Raw genomic sequence first — 19,892 nt, forward strand, 5'->3', positions numbered from 1 at the left:
CCAGAGCAAGGTTGGTAAGAAATGAATTATGTGTGTGACAGAGAAGGGCCTTTGGGTCTAAGGAAAAAAAAGAAATATTTGGATTAGGGTTTTTTTTCTGGGCTTTAAATTACATCTGCATTTGTTTTTGTTCAGATAACCCCTGGTGAAAGTCATGGCTTGTTATATATGCTAAAACGTTTTCTGCTTGTCATCTTATTTCCAGGAGTTGGCTAATTTATGAAAAGCAGTTCCATTTAGCTTTCTCCTCTGACAACTGACTGCTCTCTAGAAATAAAATGAAGCAAACAAACAGAGAACTGTAAGCTACAATAGCAAAATCACTCAAAGATCAGGGTTTAGGAAGGAAAATCTAACCAGTGGATTTTGAGGGCATAGATTCTACTGCCAAAGCCTCTGTTCTGGTTGATCAGCTGAGAAAAAGGAGTTAGTTTTGAAAATGAGATGTGGGGAAAAAGATTCCTTCCTTTCTTTCTTCCTTTCTTCTTAGAAAGATTCATCTCAGAACAACAGATAAAAATTTGTGGAAAATCATCCAGCCTTAACTTTGTTTGGTGGACATGGCAGTGTTAGGTTTAGGGTTGGACTTGATGATCTTTTCCAACCTGAAGGTTTCTGTGAAGGTCTTGCAGCTTTTTTTTGTATCTTACACCAGAGTTTGAGCAATTCTGTTGAATTTCTTGTGTACTTTTTTATTTTTTTAAATATGGCTGAAATACTCGGTATGAATAAAATGGGAATTTAAAGAATGAATAGTTTTTGCTGGGCATATTGCTTCCAGTGAAGAGCAGACCAATTCATTTTCCTAATAAGGCTGTGCTGGATGTTGGAATGTTTTGAATTGCATTAAATGTCATAAAAAGCAGTCATTGGAGAGGAATGGCTTGTGGTATGTTTACAGAGCAAATTTGATCACATTTGGTCAAAATGAACTGTTTACACAGGCTAAATATAGCGCTTTTTTCCTCAAAAAAGAATAAATTACTTTGATGTAGAAGCCTGTGCAAAAACTTTGTGCACTTTCGTTTTCAGTATTAGGCCATCAGTAAGTGTTGGCTGCTGCTTTTATTTTTGTCTATAATAATTCGTATGAAGCTTGAAACTGTAACCATCTGTCCAGGTCTTTTGTGTAAGTTGTTTATAATAAGCATTTACACAGAGCATTTATGTCTTTGCTTTGTTTCTATGTGATGGAAAATATTGCATAAACTAATATCCTGAACAGTTATTTTTAAATCATTTAGAAAATATCCTGCCTTTTTTAGTAAGTAGTAACAGAGCAAGTGTGTCATCTCATTGTGAAAGTCTTTATCATCAGTTACTATACATTCAATGTGACCAAGCCTGCATGAAATCTAATATGTTTAATTGCTAGGTGACAAGCAAAGTGCTAACAGCTAAGAAAATATGCAAGATTATGCAGTTTAATTATTTTTTTTTTTCTATGCAATTTGATAGTATCTATTAAAGCCTTAAGGGAAATAGCCCTGAAGGAAGTATTTTCTTAAATGACTGTTGGGTGTGTTTTGCTCTCAAGCTTGAAGTGAGCATTTCCTTTTGTACTGTCTTGTCTAACAACGATGCATTTTTCACATTCAGAACTTGGTGGCTCAGTTTGCTGGGTGAGCATTTTCTTTATATGATACAGGATAAATCACAGATTTCAGTCTGATTATGATCTGAAGTCAACAAAGCCAAGTTAAACTGTTTGAAGTATGTCTGGGACACACAAATTAATGTCCTTGTTTGAAGTATGCTTAGGGGAAATAAAGTAACGTTATGTTGTCTGAGTCCAGTGTTAAAAGAACATTGGGAACATTTCAACCTCTTTCTTTTTTTCCCTACCCTTTTTTGCTGCTTTTTGTGTGATACTTTTGAAGATGAATTTTGAAGAGAATGTCTTCAGATCATCTGGATGTAGTGGTTTGAAGTATGTTTTGCTCAGTGCTGTATTGATGAATGCAGAGCAATTTCATTCATTGCAAACTCAAATTTGATTTTGTAAAAACAAAATAATATTGAAGTATGCTTCTTTTATGAGACTAAAACTTCAAGGTCCAGCATTGAGCAGAGATTTTTTTTTCTCAAGCATGAAAATGATCATTGACTTGACTAATGAATGTCTTTCTACTTCTTGCTCTTAGATCAGCTTAATAAATACACAAAATGTTCCAAGTAATCATATTAAAAAACATGTCTTAAAATATGGAGTGAGATGCATGTGTCCTTTTAACTTAAAAAGAAAGAAAAGGTTCCGTATGTATTGGCACTTTTTTCTTCTTCTTGCTTTTGTTGCTCCAAATTGACAACTCTGCAATTAGGAGTGATTAATGATGCACCCTAGTGCTTTAGAGGGCTGGAGGTCAGTATTCTCATAGGCTGCATACCCTGTGGGAAAGTGGAGAATAGACCTGTTCCTCAGTGCAGACAAAACCCCCTTTCTGTTGAGAATTACTGTTGATGTGGACATAATTTCTGTCAGCGGCAATGCAAAAGTGGTGAAGGCAAAGTGCAGAAGATGATCTTCTTGGGGTGGATTTTTTCCTTTTTGTTTTTTTTTTCTTTTCCTGAAAACATAGTGTGTAGATTTTAATGATCTTCCTTTTTGTAAATTAGCTACTGATCCTGCAACAGGGTTGCTGCTGTTGGAATCTGAGCGCTCCGTGTTTTCCTGGTAGAAATAGGAGAGCTGATAGGTTTATACAATAGAGGTGTTTTAAATTATAACATCTGTTAGCTGATCTCCAATTAAGCAAATGTATTTGTCTCCCTGGCAAATTATCTTCTGGCGCTGGGACTCCAGCTTCAGTTCTTCAGAACCTTTTTTAGGAGATTCGTTGGAAGGTGTAGTTGTTCAGGCAGGATATGACTGCTGGTTCTTGGATCATTAAGGATGCCAGCTCTTATGAGCAGCTACCAAATATGGCCAGAAATGTTTTGATATGTGGCAAGAAGGCACTTTTCTGCCAAAAGAACATGAAAAGATTCAAGTGTATCAGCAGCAATATTTGCAGACAGAATGTTAGTGTGTCAGGTTTTTTGCAGGTTGGTTTATTTATTTTTTGTTTAATTTTGTGTATGTATGTATTTTTGCAAATAAGTATATGCAAATCTGAAAGAAACCCAACCCAACTATCAAGTGAGGTGCCTTTATCTGTAACATTTTGTCAGTTCACTTCAGGTATAACAGAAATTGTCAATTCTTTATCATATTAATCCTTTCCATTGTGATGCTTCCTTTCCTTCCCACCACCCCATAGTAGTTACAATGCACCCATTGATTGGAAGAAATTTTTTTACTGTGTACTGTGGAGTTCAAGTGACATTAACCTTACCCTTGAAGACCAAAGACTGTGCAAAATGTTTCTGTGTTATTTAATTTCCTAAGTCCTTCAGAAGGATTTCTGTTGTTGTTCTAAAAGGAAGCCATTTGATATAAGCCTGAATAAAGGTTATGCACTGTTAAAAATGCAATTTACTTGACTAAAGCTTTTAAGTTACATGACATAGCATCTTATGAAAGGAAGCAAAACAATAAGCAAATTAGTTTTCTAACTGGTGACAGGGTATTATGAATTTATAAATAAAATATTGCTTGATGATAGATGCTAGGATTCCTAACAATGTCTCTGGTTAAATTAATCCAGTTTGGGTTTGCTTTTTCCTTGTGCTAACAATATTGTAGGTTTAACTTGAATACTTCTGTTTCCTTTAGAGGAAAAAATGTAATGTTTTATGTACCTGTGATGACATGATGATTTGGAAGAGGGAAATGCTTAAACATTAAAGAACTTACATGTATGTTTTTACACTTATACAATGTTTTTTTTTCTGTTACAGAGTGTCTTCTGTGCAAAAACCCGATATTGTTCAGGTACCGAAGGTATGTATATCACAACCAAGAAGTGCAGCATGTGGTACTAACTGTTACCCATCTGTCCCACCCTGTTCTTGATAAGCAGTCATTCCAACTTTCCTTTCAATATAACATGCTTGATTTCCATGTCTTACATTAAAAGCATTGCAGCATTTGAATTGGAGTGATCCCTGCCCACCCCCCAAAAAAAGGAGAGACATAATTAAAAGACCTGACAGATGATTATTAAAAAAGAAGAAAAGCTTTATGAATATTTTCTTCCAACTCTCAGAACACTATATAGAAAGATATTGTTCAATTTCTTCCTTTATCCTTAAGGGAGGAACATTAGTAGGGTTTTTCAGTGATGGGTTTTGCTGGTTTTTGTTTTGGTATTTTTTGGTTGGTGTTTTTGTTTGGGTTTGGTTTTGGTTAGTTTTTTTGGGGGGTGTTTTTGCTTTTTTTTGCTGTTTTGGGGGTATTTTGCTTGGGAATTTTTTGTTTGGCTGGGGATTTTTCAGTGAGGACTGGAATCTTCCTTTATATTTGGAGAAAGCTTATCTAAATAGTAGAGTTTCAGAGAACAGTTTCCCTCACTTTGCTTAAAACCCTGGGGAATTATTTGTTCTCAAGTGCTTCTAATGTTTTGTTCTCAAGCAAATCCACCTTTTGGATAAGAAGGCTGTTTGCAAACCTGAAATTGCTTATAAATGGCCTGTACATGAAAATCCTCTCCAGTGGACATAAATAATTTCTAGTACATAGGAATGCCATCCAGAGGGACCTTGACACACTTGTGAGGTGGGCTGATGCCAACCTCATGAAGTTTAACCATGCCGAGTGCAAGGTCCTACACCTGGGTCGGAGCAATCCCAGGCACAGCTACAGGTTGGGCAAAGAGATTCAGAGCAGACTTGGTTGATGAGAAAATGAACATGAGCCAACTTCAGTGTGCCCTTGCAGCCCAGAAAGCCAACCGTATCCTGGGCTGCATCAAAAGGAGCATGACCAGCAGGTCGAAGGAGGTGATCCTGCCCCTATACTCTGCTCTCGTGAGACCTCACTTGCAGTATTGTGTGCAGTTTTGGTGTCCTCAGCATAAAAAGGACATGGAACTGTCGGAACAAGTCCAGAGGAGGGCCATGAGGATGATCAGGGGACTGGAGCACCTCCTGTATGAAGACAGGCTGAGAAAGTTGGGGCTGTTCAGCCTGGAGAAGAGAAGGCTGCGTGGAGACCTCATAGCAGCCTTCCAGTATCTGAAGGTGGCCTACAGGGATGCTGGGGAGGGACTCTTCATTAGGGACTGTAGTGACAGGACAAGGGGTAGTGGGTTGAAACTTAAACAGCAGAGGTTTAGATTGGATATAAGGAAGAAATTCTTTCCTGTTAGGGTGGTGAGGTACTGGAATGGGTTTCCCAGGGAGGTAGTGAATGCTCCATCCCTGGCAGTGTTCAAGGCCAGGTTGGACAGAGCCTTGGGTGATATGGTTTAGTGTGAGGTGTCCCTGTCCATGGCAGGGGGTTGGAACTAGATGATCTTGAGGTCCTTTCCAACCCGAACTATTCTATGATTCTATATTATCGCTTTGCTGACTGTGATTTGAAAGGCCACAGTTTGGGAACCACCATGGTAAAGCATAGCTCCCAGAAAAAAAAAGTGTTTTTTTGAGTGTTTTGATCTGACAAGGGTATATGAAGACATTGAGGCCCACTGATGGAGTGCAACTGGAAAAGCTTGTCTTGAGGCACTGACACTAAAAAGTGAGCTCCAGGGCTCTGGTTCCTCTCTTAAGGGCCATATCAACAGATAAATACATACAGTGTGTGTGTACACACACCCGTGCTGTTTGTTTATGGGGAACATACATATCTGAAGTTGAGTTTGACAAGTGGAATGTGGATTTTATAAAAAGCCACTAATTTTTTCCACATGAGTTTACCCGGTGGGTTTTATAGTAGAGTGGTTCTTCAGTTTCTCTTGAATTTGATTTGTGGGGTGTCTGTTTTGGATGAGAAGAGTTATCATCATGGGATTGCATATTGACTGTGCATGCTTGGATCATTCCCTTTCCTAAAAGCATGGCTTGTTTTCTTCCATACACTTCATGGCTGCAGTCTCAGTAAAGCTTGCTTCTGTGCTTCTTGGTTTCACACTAGGTGGGTTATCTCCCATGAGAGCAGTGAATATCCCTGCTGAGGAATGTGCATGTGTTTGGCGTGGTTTTGTGTGTTTCTTTTTTGTTTTTCATCTCGCATAGGGAGAACCTAAAGAAGTAGTTAAGCCTGTGCCCATTGCCTCTGCTGTTGCACCCAAAGTCACTGCCACGGCGAGCGTGGCTTACAATAAGACACCGAGGCCATTTGGAGCCATAACCTCTTCCAAAATCACATCCATCCCATCACCATCCTCTGCCTTCACCCCGGCCCAGGCAACTGCTGCCCCAGCCCCGTTCGCTGTGCCCGGACTGCATGTTAATGCCAAGCCTAACGCTGAGCAGTGCTCACCGGTGCTGAGCGCTGCTAAACCTGCAGTTAATATCCCACGGCAGCCCGCCACACACAATGCCGGCCCGAGCGCCTCTGCTGGCGACGGCACCCAGGATGTAGCCGAGGGGCAACGACGAGGATTCAGAGAAAACCAGGGGGAGAGTAAACAGCAAAATGGGTAGGTGGGATTTCTTTTTGCTGTGAGGGTCTTTCCTCACAGGAAAAAAGCTGGGCTTGTTTAAGGGCTAAGTCAAACACAGCTTGGAGGAGGAGTCGCTTCGTCCTCAGAAGCGGATCTCTGAGGGAAGGGCTTGTGTTTTAAAAGGGATGCTTTGAGGGGTCAAAGTGATGGGCTTTCTCCAGAGTGACATATCAGTTTATAGACTGTCACAGCTAAATTGAATCAGGACCACAAAATGCTTTGTGTAATGGGTTGTATGGACCCAGTGTGTGTTCTGGACCTTACAACAAGCCCAGCGTTAATTTCAATGTCTGTATCTCACTGTGCATTTTTGACTCCTGATACAGTGACTGAAAGCAGCAGGCACACAAAAATGCAAGAGTGGTCTGTCAGTAGGTGCTGTGATGGCCAGGAATGAGGTTCTCTGAAAGGACCCAGCAGGACCAGTGGAGAGAGGTCCCAGAAGGGAAGCAAAGGGACAGATGTCACATCACTTCTCTGCACACATATGCCAGAACATGTGAGAAATTTTTAAGGTGCATTCAAGGAAGCCAGAGGGTTAGGCAGATTTTTTGTAGCATTATGATATTTCAACTTTAAATGTTGCCTTTATCCTAAAAAAGAAATCAAGTTTTAAAATTTGAGTAACTTTAATTTTCAAATAATTGTTTATGTTAAAGCGATAGTGGAGACCTAACATTTAGGGGACTGTAAGACTGCCTAAAAGGCTTACTCTGTATAGTGTGTAGCATTTAGACAAGTAAACAAAGATTAGTAAATTAAACTGAGGCCAGTGGCAATCCCGGGCACTCAGACATGCAGTGCCACCCTGTTTCAGCATCATGCTTTTGGCAGGGGCCACCTTGGGCTCTCCCAGAAATTCTTGGGCAGGGTTTGGGAGCTGTAGTGCCTTAGGGACTGATTCCCAGTGGCTGCTGTGCTGTGGGGAGAGGAGGAGGCTGGGCAGGAGTGGTCCCATGCCAGTTGGCCTCTGTGCCCAGTAGCAGTGTCCAGCAGATAGAATTAAGTAATAAAAAGGGTTGGAAGGGAGCTTTAGGTTTCTCTTCAATCTTGAGAATGTAAAACCTGGGCATAAAACCTAAAATCTGTTGTTACTGTTTCCCATCCCTCAAAAGAAAGTGGCTGTAGGAAAAGGCTTAGTGCTTCTCATGTCTGGTATTCTCTCAGTAGATAAGAATATATAAAGAACCCTACAGAAAGGCAAACATCCACATCAACTGAAATACAGCATAAATTCCAGTTTCAGTTGAGCATCTCATGGGAGGGGAAACTTCTTTAGGTACCTATTCCCTTTATATTGTGGTACAAATGTTTTCCATATGTGGACTTGTATAATGCAGTCCGTATGCATTTTATATCACACTGTTGCCATGGTAACTTCCAGCCCTTTCTTAAACAGGTGATGGCAGGAGTCCACACCACTGCATAGAAGTGGGATGAAATTGGGAAAACCCAAGGACTTGCTTGATGCTGGTCAACTTGTTGAATTCACTTTGGCAAACCATTTCTTTATTTTTCCAGGAATGTTGTTTTAGCAAATAACTGTATGAGGAGTATTTAAAAGCAGTAATTAGTACTGAAAAAGAGGAATAGCAGTAAAACTAAGTCTCATGGAGGGAAGTGCTGGACGTATGGAGTAAGCACTTCACAGTCGAGATAGAATAACTGGATGAGCACTGTTTCATGCCCTACCTTATAGTTATGAGATGAATAATACCAGCTGCAGAGTATCACAGCTGACAGGGGAAGAAATCCCTGTTTTGCTCCTAACCTTCCAGATCTACTTTGGGGAAAGCCTGAAAACGTTCAGACCTGTAAAAACCTACTGCCATCTTTTCTTGTGATAGTGTATTTGGGCTTGTCAAATTAAGGCAGAAAACAGTAACCCCTAAAGTGATTATATTGGTCTGCCATTACACTACTTATTTTACTTAGACATCCTTGTAGAAATGCATTTTTTTCATCTCCTTCCCCATTTAAAATGGAATCAGTGACATTTATGAAATATCAGAAACATTGATGTTTGGAATAATTGAGCAGTCTGAAATAAATTCCATTTTGCTTCTGTGTTTTATGTTATTCATTTTCTAAAAAGAAAAAAAAGGGGGAAATTTGTATCTTTTTCATAGGTCTGCTGAGCAAATGCAGTTCATCTGACATGCACTTTGTACTCAGAATTTCCCCTCTTCCTTCTGGCTTCCCTCAACCTGTGTTCAGGATATAAACTATTTGTCCTCACTTCAGGCTGAGGAAGGAAGTTTTGTTTCCCTTGTTTAGTCCTGGCTTAGAAAGAAAGCAATTTGCCTTCATTAGGCTGTGTATAATTACGGTTTATTTAAGACCTTCTTGCCAACTCTTGCATGAAAAAGTGCCTGCTGCTTAGAACAGGTAAGAAATAGGTTGATGGATTTCACTCAGTTTAAGCTCAGCTGGGCTGATTTTTTCCCTTGTAGGTTCTCTTGATGGTTCTAAGTTTGAATTACATGGTGTATGGCTTTACCAGAGCTTGGATTTGGAAACTCCTGTAATATTTCAAGGAGCAAAGAATGTGTTAACACACCAAATACTTCTTTTTTTTTTTCCCTTGCAGATAACAACAATGATAAAGTTAGTATCGACAGCACTCGAGTTGAATTATGGTCATTTTTCCTGTTGGTATAACCAGCATGTATTGTTGTTTTGAAAAATTATAACTCTTAAAGTTTCCTATTAAAGTTTTGCTCAACAGCTTCAGCTCTTCTTTGTAACTTCTAAGTGCAGTAAATGATTTTGTCTGCATTGGACGTGATGTGATCTTGCTTTTTTCAGTGTGTTACATTTTGCAGCTTTTGAAAAATTATTATTATTTATTTTTATTATTTTTGTGTGTTGTTTGTGTGTATTGATAATTTCTTGGTGCAGTTACAGCTAACTAGTTAATGGTGAAATACCCTATAAAAACAGCTATGGTGTGAGGACTATGGAATGAAGGGATACTGAATTTATAAAAAAAAATAAAAGTAACATCCATACACATTCGTATGTGATTTGTACATATTAGGGATGATAAAAATGATTGAGGGCTTTATTGGCTTGGCTTTTCTCCCCGTGCCTGAAGGGCGAGTTAAGGCAGAGCCTTTTCTCATTGACTGTTCCTTTGTCTTTGGCACCACCTTGTGGCCTCAACGAGTCATTGTTAGTAGAGTCTTAAACATTAAAAAAAGGGACTAGTGGGATCCTCTGGGGGTCAGAGGGCTATTTTGTTTATAATAGTACTTTCAAAAAATGTGAAAGACTACTTATTTCACTGTGGCATTTGCTAGAATGCAGTCAACTGCATGTAAATAATTACATTTCCATGTAGTTCCACACCTTTAATTACTGCTTTAAAGTTCAGATTTTATTTTTGCTATTAAATGCTTTTTAATAACATTTGATATTTTACTTCAGTTTTCTCTGTACTTCTTGTACTTCATCCTGGAAATACCACTGTCTTTCTTTCTTTCTTTCTATACCTCTCTCTCTTTTAGTAACTTTGTTATATGAATATTTCTCTAATAGTATATGTCAGTAAATTAAATCTTTCATTGCAGTTTTGTGTGATACAATATAAAGAAATATACTTTTCTTTATATACAAAAGAATAATTCCAGTATTAATTATTCTTTTAAGCTTAAATATTTACTCATGCATTTCATCGAGTGGGTCTAATTCTGACTTTTTGACAATTAACCATTTACATCATTCTCATTAATATTTTCCATCTTTCTTCACCATAAATTGGATATTAAGAGTACAGTGGGGAAGTAGTGGCAAAAAATGAAAGCAACTTTTCCGGTTTTGTTGGGTTATTTAAAATTACTGTGCCTAAGGAGCTAGTTTTGCAAGATTGATCTCCTGTAAATTATGTAATAGTAGATCTGCATTTAGAGAGTCTTGAAGATTAATGCTTTGGAATGACAAATATAGCATTTAGAAATAATATAGATACAGTATGGATCTTCTGTTCCTTTTCGTAAATTGATCAGTGCCATTACATGTTCTTTATATTAGTTACTGAAAACAAAGCTTTCAAATCCTGTCTTCTTGCAAGTCTGCTAATGCAGGGATTGATATTAGCATGTAGGTTACTGTGGGAAAAGTTTCTAGATGAAGCATCACCTCACTTTTTTGACTTCCAGAAGAGGGTATTGAGCATCAGTATCTCCATGTAATGCTCCAAAATGTCATTCCTACTCTTCTAAATGGCCTGAGCCTCATCTAGTCTTTGACAAGTGCAAAAGACTTGCACACAGTGAGTGCTTGGCCTTTTGTGAGCCAAGGGGAGAATTTGTCACAGGGCACCTGATCTGAACTAAGTAGACTACCCTGCTTTACCAAAAGAAATTCCCCTCTCGTACCAGTGAGGAAACTGATGCAAGTTTAAGTATGGGAATTCCATGCTGCAGTTTTGGTAGTAGAATGAGAGTATCTTTATTGGATTTCAGTGCCCTTTCCACAAAACTAGTTCAATAGAATAATTAGTTGCACTTCTGTTTCAAGTTTCTGACTTTATTTCTTGTTTTCTTTTTCTCCTTTTCCTGTTTATGCTGGGAAAACTTTCTCTTGCTGTCTTACTCTGTCATCTCCAAGAAAAACTCCACCTAAACGGTAAACATCTAAACATGTACATGTCTTGATAATAAAAATGTCTTTTACTGTTTCAAATGTTCTGACAGTGAAACAAGGGAAAATATTTCAGTTGGGTTAGAGTAATTAGAAAGCTGTGTTTGGTTCAGAGAACTGAATCTATGTTCAGGTGTGCCTGTAAAGCTCACTGTGGCACATCTGCATCCAAACACAGAAGCTGCCTTTTACTGCTGTGAGAAGTCAGAGTTCTGCCTGTGTCTTCGTAGCTACCCCACCCCAGGCGGTCCCTGAAGCTGTTCACTCACTGCTCTCCCCTCTCCTTGCCACAGCCCCCCGCGGAAGCACATTGTGGATACCTACACAGAGTTTTACCACACACCCACCCACAGTGATGCCAGCAAGAAACGACTGATTGAAGACACTGAAGACTGGCATCCCCGGACAGGCACCACCCAGTCTCGTTCTTTCCGCATCCTTGCCCAGATCACCGGCACTGATCATAGTGAGTAGTTTGGTGTAAACCAAATAAAACTAATGGCCTTGGGCAAATAGATGTTTTTAATAGCTGGGCATAGGAATAAGTAGTAAAAGGATTCAGTCACATTTCTTTCATTTTTCCTCTTCCATAATAAATTCAATAGGCAGAATTTTGGTTGTTTCTTTCCCCTCTTGTTTGTATTTAATACTCCAGAAAACTTAAGGTGTTTTCAGGCACATAGAAAATATTTGACAGTCATACCAAAGATGTGTGATCTGCAATGCTTTAGTCAATCAGAAGCATAAATCCATAGTTCCTCAGTTTATTCCCAGGTTATGTTTTCATCCTCTGCTTGTGCTATAGTTTGATTACATATACTGTTGACTGGAACAAGTGGTTCATTTCCAGTCATATAATTTTATGATAAAACTTCAATTTCATATTATGCTGTCAGTTTCAATTCATTGGCTAAGATCTGTAATGTTGTGTAAAAGCTGTCAGAAGTACCATCAGGAGACTTGAGCTCAGTCATGTTCAGATTGAAGCAGCTCCTGTAGAGGTGATTATTTCATTCTGCTTTTCACAGCTAGTGCTACAATAAAGAAGGCAGTGAGGAAATGGGAACCCTTCCCTGGGGGCAGGTTTGATTAAATTGACTACTGATTCTCTGGCAGAATTACCCTAGAAGCCAATGATAGCCTCTTCCCAAGTAAAGATTATTATCCATCTGTGATAAGTATTCTGAACTTGGACAGTTACCTTGGTGGGTCACAGCCTGGCTGCAAACAGACACTTGGATTATCACTTGTTATAAACACACTGGCTGTTTGTCCAAAAGAAATGCCTCCCAACTTTCATTCCTCTTCCCCTTCTTAACGTGCCTTTCTCAATGCCAACATGGAAAGTGGGCCAAGAGAAAGGGCAGAGACCAGCAGAGCCACCTTTCAGCAATACTGCCAGCAACAGGGCTTCCCCCACATAGCTCATTTCCATTGGGGTGCAGTTAGAATTGAGGAGTTGTAACAAGCCTTTTTGTGATTTCTTGTTGTGAATGCATTGGCACAGGGGAGGATCGCAGTGTGTGGTGGTACAGTGCCTTTAAGGCCTTAGAAAATAAAAACTTTCTGCTTTCTTGCAGTGAAGGAACCAGAACATGAAGGTTCGAAGAAGACTAAGTGAGTTGATGTTTTACGTTTTTATCACCTTGATACTTTGCACGTCTTGATTCTTAACTGATAATGTTTGGTGCATTTGTGTGACATCTGGTGTTTTTAAAGCGTTGCTGCTTGTTTTGCCTTCTACTTCAGCATGTAAACATCAAGATATTTTTCTGTGTAGACAGACCTTTTAAAATCTGTTGCTTCAGTCCAGTAGTAGAGTTTGTGTGGGAGTTTGAGATTTTCCATAAGCTTGGACTGATTTGGTTTTCTGTACAAGGTCAGCTTGTCAATTGTGTTTTCCTAAATCTAACCAGGCATTTTTGATTTGCCAATGTGGATCAAATTTCAAGGCATAGCTGGAAATTATTACCCTTCTAGACTGCAAATGAGGGTCAGCTGTCTCTTTGCTTTGGGATTAGCGTTGTTCAAAATGAGGACCAACCAGTGCCTAAATCTATAGTCAGTGGGAGATTTTGTGCTGACTTTGCCTAACATTGGATCCAGATTTTTGACAGAGAGGAAGGCAATGTGCATATAGGAATAGTGCATGGAGATTGCATGCTCGCTTGTGAAACTGCTAAAAGTAATCTTTCTTCCTTTCTTACTTTTCTTCTATCACTTCTTTCCACAGGGAAAAGGTTCCCATCCACGTCTTTAGTCCCAAATATACAAAATTACGTGACTGGCACCATGAAGTTTCAGCACGTGTTCTTAATGTCCAGTGATTTTACCCAAGTTGCAAAAGCATAACACAAATACTTCCTCCTTTCTTTCTTTTCCATCTGCTTTGCAAAAAAGGAAAAAAAAGAAAAAGAAAAATCTTATTTCACTAGCCTTACTGCAAGAGAAATTCTGTCATTTTCTATACTTTTCTAATACTTTCCTACTGATGTGTAAAAAATGAGATTAAAATGTTCTTGTGCTAATCAATAGTTGACAAAAAAAATAATTTAAAACAGAAAACTTGGGTGCCTCAATCTCCCAACGTTGGGGGGTTAGGTGGCTGTTGCAGTTCTTTTGTTGCCTCAAAGGAGTAATTTGCATTGCTGAGTTTGAGTTACTGTAGGTTGTTAGGAAGACAATTATGAACAGAAGAATAAGAAATTGTATTACTTTGATTTTGGGTCTTGGGGGAAGAAGACGAAGAAAGACTGTATGCACTTATTTCAGACTACCAGGATAATTATCTTGGATTTCACTAGATATTCAGCTGCTCAATTTTAGAGTGGTTGGAAGTGTTTTACCAATTACAACAAGAAGATGGGCTGCTTTTAAGCAAATAAATAAATAAATCCACTGTTGCAAACTGAAGTGCGAGCTCAATATAAAGATTCTGCTGCTTAGACTAGTAATATGTTCATATTGTGGAAAACTTAGAAAAAATAAGCAGAATGTTGCTGTGTACCTGTAAAAGCTTCAAAACATCTTCTAACAAGAATAAGATGGTAGTATTTATTTATTACAGTGTGAAGCTCATAGGCTTTCTTTTGTTTATAAAAGCTTCATGGCCCTGTTTCTCCTGTAAAATAATGTATTATAGTAGCTACACATTCATTAATTTATGCTTTTTGAAGCTTGAAGAGTATTTTAATAAAAGTTGCTTTTATCTTAGCTCTGTCTGTTTTTCTTTTGAGTCTCTCCGACTCCTAGAACATTCCTCTCATGCACGGAGCTGTAATTTCATTGCACTTTCATAGATTATATTATTAAAAGAAACAGTTAAATCCGTGCTGCGTAGTGGAAACAACCTGCACTGTAAAAAAACTATCACAGTAGTAGAATTGGGTTTGTGTGTTGTCAGAATCGACACAACATTTGTAGATATCAGTCAAATGAAGGACCTTCGGGTGGTTACAGGAGCAAGAAATCTATCAAGTAAAACTCAGTCTTTTGAGCGCTTATTGAATCAGAGAAGTCCCAAAGCTCAGAGGTCAATTGTAAAGCATATATAAAAACCAAGTCCTTCCTAACCGCTTAATACGAACCACTACAATGGCTTGTAGTTTGTGCAGTTGACCTAAACTCTTTTCTGATGTGCAGCTGACCTACATGCTTGGTCCTCTGAACAGATTGATGTCCACTTCAAATGCTTCTGCAGATTTGGGGGGGGGTAAACGTTTTTATTGCACAACAGTGAAATGGGAGACCCTTGGAAGCATTTTAAGCTTGTGTTTCCTTTTCAGATGGTTTATACTGCCATACAGAACAGTAGTAGTTATTATATTTGTCATTTTATCTTTAGGAAAAGCCAAACAGAAAATGGAGACTTCAGGTAATAGCCAAGTTATCTAACACTAACAGTCACTGATCTGGATGCGTAACACTGCACAGCATAAAGTACAATTAGATTTGCACTGGTAATGATGGACCAATGCATATCACCTTTTGCACACCTTTTGGGTTAACTAATTAGGGACAGTAGGGGAAAATATTAATTGCAATAATTTCGCTAAAGACTGTTTTAATGAGAAGTGCCAATTAGTTATCCCCCTCTGCTTGTTAGTGAGAACTGTTACTAAACACAATTGCATTTCTGAGTGCACATATGCCACAATATAATAATTTTATAGCACACTGCTTATTAAAGTAGGAATGTGAAGCAGTATATTACAATAGTTTTGCTGGTTTAAAAAAAATTATGAATGGAACAGAAGATGAGAGTTTTAGAGGACATTAGTGCAATGAAATCTATGCCAGATTATTGCTCAGGCTTTCCCTAATGTTTTCTTCATAAGGGTGGAATGATTTGGCCTTCAAGTATTTTTGTATTTTGTAGATGTCCCCAGGTAATGAGAACATCTTCACATTATTATTTAACTTACTATTATATCTGTCTATCTTGCCAGCTCTTATCCCTTTGAAGGGTGAATTGCTTTGGTGAGGAATAGAACAGATCTGAAGTATAGAAGCCTCTGTTCTGTTCAAATTTTAAAATAGATAGTCCTACAGCCTAGCTGTTGAGGATATGAATAGTGTGAGAGGCAGGAAAATTATTTGTTGCCTATAAATTCATATCAAGAACTCATTAGTTCAGAAAATGTTTTATGGATATATGAAATGAATTTAGTTTAGGACTTTAAAGATGTCATCTCTTCTCCTAATATCTCCATTGCAGAACACGTGGTGGTGTTAAATTTTGGACTTATTACTGTTTCCAGAACAATGGAATGCTTATCCATTTGCATGTGGGTAACATGCCCTTGCTCATGTCCAATTCCTAGCGTAGATCTCATCTTTGAAAAAAAAAAAAAATTGAGAGGTTTTAATATAAATGAATAAGCTTAAATTTAGGAGATTACCTAGAAGGATGAATATGATGAACAATGACATAGAAACTTCTCTTCCATCAGTAATCTAGAGATGAATACCCCAATTTAAGAATATTTCAATGTTTTATGTGGATAAACCAGATTTTTCTTTTCAGCAGCTGGAAGGACAGGAAATAGGAATAGAAAGTCCTCACTGAAATGTGTAAATTACAACTCTTTAAACCAGTTACTTAAGGCTTAGAAAGGAAATGTCTAGCCTTTGTGTAAAGTTTATTTATGTGCCTTAATACCTGATTAGTTCTAAAACATACTTGGAAATAAGGTGGTGCAGAATTAGATGTTCACTTTTAATCATTTCCTTTTGAGCAGCTAGGTGCAGATTTGGGGTTGTCCTTAAATTGTAGAATCAGGTAGTTCATTGTTCTGGGTGAAGATGTGTCTGGATTTTCCAGATTTGTAGTTTACTTAATCCATAGCCATTGGGAAATACCTGCCCCACTCTTGTTCAGTCCTGAAACAACCTGTTTTAAATGATGTATTTATTTTCTTTTTTTTCTCCCCATGGCACAAAAATATCTCTAAAGCATACCTGCAGATCTGCCTAATGGAGCAGAAGTCCAGATACTTTGTATTAATCTGAATAAAAACTTCATAGCTACCCACACTTTGGAGAGGCCACCTGTATCAGAATTTCCATCTACACCTTTAGCGCCTATGAGGTCTGCTGTCTGGTTGTTCCTACATCTGTTCAATGATTTTCAGCACTTAAGATTCCATATGTCATTAAGTTACTTAATTCTGCGTTTTTTTATATACATACATATATATATATATACATAAAAGGCAGCAATGCCTACTCCTGTGGCTAGTCTAGTCTGCTCAAAACTTGTGGTTGTGATTGCTTTCTATCTTATAGTTTGCTTCTATTTTTGTGTATTGCAGAGATGTGCTTTTATTCAATTAGGGGGCTTTAAGACAACTTTTTCTATATATTTTTTATTCCTATCACAACTGAAAGGAAGGATATGAAAAAATAGAGAAATATATAGTCTAACCTCCACAAAGCTAACACCCTAAAAAAGTTGCAGCAAAAAGCATAACTTGGGGAATGAATTCCACTAGCACTTCGGTCTGTTTCTTTTCCATTATTTCCTAAAAGTTTTCCATCATGTAGCCTAATACTAAATATATAGTTGTTCCATATTTTTAAAGGCAAATACTATTTGGCCTTCTGAGTTTATAAACAGCAGGACACTTTTAACCTTCATTAAAAGCGTGACACTTCCTAAGTGTATTGTGCATCATTTTATCCCCCATTTGTGTATTGCTGCAAAATCCACTTTTTTCTTTAAAAAAAAAGGAATTGCTAACATTTATAAGCACAGTCCCTCCTGTTCAGCATGGTATTTCAACACGAATTAAAAATTTCTTTTCTGTGTGTCTCCATTTTGGTTTTATTATTGTGAATGGAGTGAAAATGGTGCTAGACCAGAACCTGCAGCCACTCTTTTGCCACTAGCAGAGTCCTTCTCTGGCAATGTTTGCTCTTCCAGGCTTTCAGAACACATTGCTGCAGCAACTCCTGGGAGGTAAATAATTCAGATTCGGTTAATGATCTACCTATGTGTTGCTTTAGCCTAGATTTGTCTGTCTTAGGGCAGGGAGGGTCTGTCATTCACTTAAAATAAACTTTGTTAACCTACTGCAATTAGGGATTTTTCTGGAAGTGGTAGGAGGGGGAAGGAGAAGAGAAATGAAATGAAGCTGAGCAGGTTTATGAACAGTCGTGCGGGTACCACTATAAATAAGACATGATATGTAGTGTGTGTTGCTGTGTTGTCAGTGGGTGTCCACTCTGTCACCTGGATGGAGTAACTTTTCAATGATCTCAGGAACTCAAAACAGATTTCAATTTTCTTCAAAACAGGAAAATGCTTTTAAAACTATAAAATTATTTTTTTAAAAGTAGATAATTTTGTTCATAACACTATGCTGTGCGCTATGATGCAATCAGAAAAATCAGATGATTATCTGGCAAATTCTCTGTCATTGGCCTAGCTTCACCAATACTTACCTTGGCAGGTTGATGGTGCTTTAGAGGTCATTTGTGGGTACTAGACAGTGACAATTCTGGCTATTAGACAGAAATAGTAATTTGGAGGGGTTTGATGCAATTATTAAAGGTCAATATCATTTTCTGATGGTTTGTGTTTCATAGTGCAGGGGAGTTTTTTGAATTCCAGGTAGCTAGAGTTCGTTACACATGCACAAGCACAAAGTTAAAGCACAAAACAAAGCTGCTGCTTTGAAAATGAGAATTGAATGAACAATGCCTGGTCCTGCCAGGCCCCTAGACAGAAGTATTATACAGATAGTCAAAAAAGTAGATTATGAGTATTTTCTACTCAATGGCAGAAATCAGAGCAGCTTGTGCAGAGCTGTAGAAGGAAGTATTAGCATTGAGTGTGGGAAGGAGAACATAAATTATTTAGCAAAGCTATGTAGACTTGCTATTCTCCTGAAATTAGAGGTATCAGCGTAGCAACCGTATTTGACGTTTATGTTTTGTTACTGAGCCCATGTCACTGCATTTACAACATGTTTTTGGGTTGGAAATGCACCTAGAGCTGATCTCCAAAGCTCTTCATTTTTGTTGTGTTTGTTTTGTTTTATTTTTATAAAATAGCAGCTATGGAGCAATTGGTGTGTGCCATGTGAGACCTTTGGTAAAGCACAGTTACCCATCCAAAGGCCAGAAGACTTGCTTTTGCCACTAAAGCCCCACATTTGTTATCAATGACTGGCATGGGTCTTATTTTCTTACTGGGCTCCATCTCTTTTTGGCTGAAGCTCTGATTTGTACCACCCAGTACTGAACCACCAAGAAAGAAAAGAACTTGCTGTGAAATGTATGAAGGGTCTGGATTTGATTACTAGGTTAAAGTTAGGTTCATTACTTATAGGGTAGACTTCATAATAATAAAGTATAATGTTTTTTATTGTAGTTTCAGTTCTTTAATGAAAGCCTAAACTAGTCATAAGGCAATAAAGCCATCTACTGTAATTTATAGTGTGTTAGTACTCAATTTCATATATACAATGCTCTCCTATTAGTTTAACAGTAAAATATTTAAAAGCAATTGCAGCCACAATTTCCACAGAGTTGCAAAAAGCCATCTTGAAAAGTCATCCTGGCAAATTTAGATCATACAAACCACAGAATCTGGCACTTCCTGAGAAATACATAACTCATATGAGGCAGCTCCAGTGCCAGCTAGTCTTTACATTGCTCTTTTATATACACACTTTTTACAGTCATACAGACCTAATTTTTTCTTTTAATGGAATTATTCATGATAGTCATAAATACAAAGACTTAGTATTAAGTAGTAGGTATTAATCCTCATTTTGGTTGTGTATTTTGTGATTATTGGACAGCCAAGAATATTCTCTGCAGAAATCCTAACTTCCGAGAGTAATTTCTTTCTCCTAACTGCTGCCAAAGCAAGATTAAAATGAAAATACAATAAGTATGTATGTACGAATAAGATTTGTAGTCAGCTTCCTCTCGCTTTAGCGGATATACCCAATGTGATTTATTCCCCTTCTCCTTGCCTTTGTCAGAGTCCTTTTTTGTAACTTACAAAGCTTCACAAAAATGCTGTATAAAGTTTTGGAGAACTTGAGGGCAACTCCAGGAAATATAACCTGTGCATACCCCTGTTTTGCCATCAGTTGTTGTAACTGCTACTGAATTCTCAACTCAGCCAGGTCACCTTTTTGGCAGGTTTAGCATTTATACATTGATTTTAAATAACTTCTCTTGACT

The 19,892-nt window shown here is 38.0% G+C and overlaps 1 protein-coding gene across 1 annotated transcript in view; it reads left to right on the top strand.

The window, feature by feature from the left end:
• PDLIM5 (PDZ and LIM domain 5) overlaps positions 1–19,892 on the top strand; it is a 122,507-nt gene that overhangs the window by 62,446 nt on the left and 40,169 nt on the right. The window contains exons 4-11 of the mRNA XM_034064651.1: positions 3,841–3,883; positions 6,118–6,524; positions 11,160–11,177; positions 11,486–11,658; positions 12,773–12,809; positions 15,037–15,066; positions 16,648–16,782; positions 17,536–17,652. Coding sequence (XP_033920542.1) covers positions 3,841–3,883; positions 6,118–6,524; positions 11,160–11,177; positions 11,486–11,658; positions 12,773–12,809; positions 15,037–15,066; positions 16,648–16,782; positions 17,536–17,652 — 960 coding nt within the window. The remainder of the gene's footprint in view (positions 1–3,840; positions 3,884–6,117; positions 6,525–11,159; positions 11,178–11,485; positions 11,659–12,772; positions 12,810–15,036; positions 15,067–16,647; positions 16,783–17,535; positions 17,653–19,892) is intronic.

The sequence above is a fragment of the Melopsittacus undulatus genome, chromosome 7 (genome assembly GCF_012275295.1).
Source record: "Melopsittacus undulatus isolate bMelUnd1 chromosome 7, bMelUnd1.mat.Z, whole genome shotgun sequence".
NCBI classification, from domain to species: domain Eukaryota; kingdom Metazoa; phylum Chordata; class Aves; order Psittaciformes; family Psittaculidae; genus Melopsittacus; species Melopsittacus undulatus.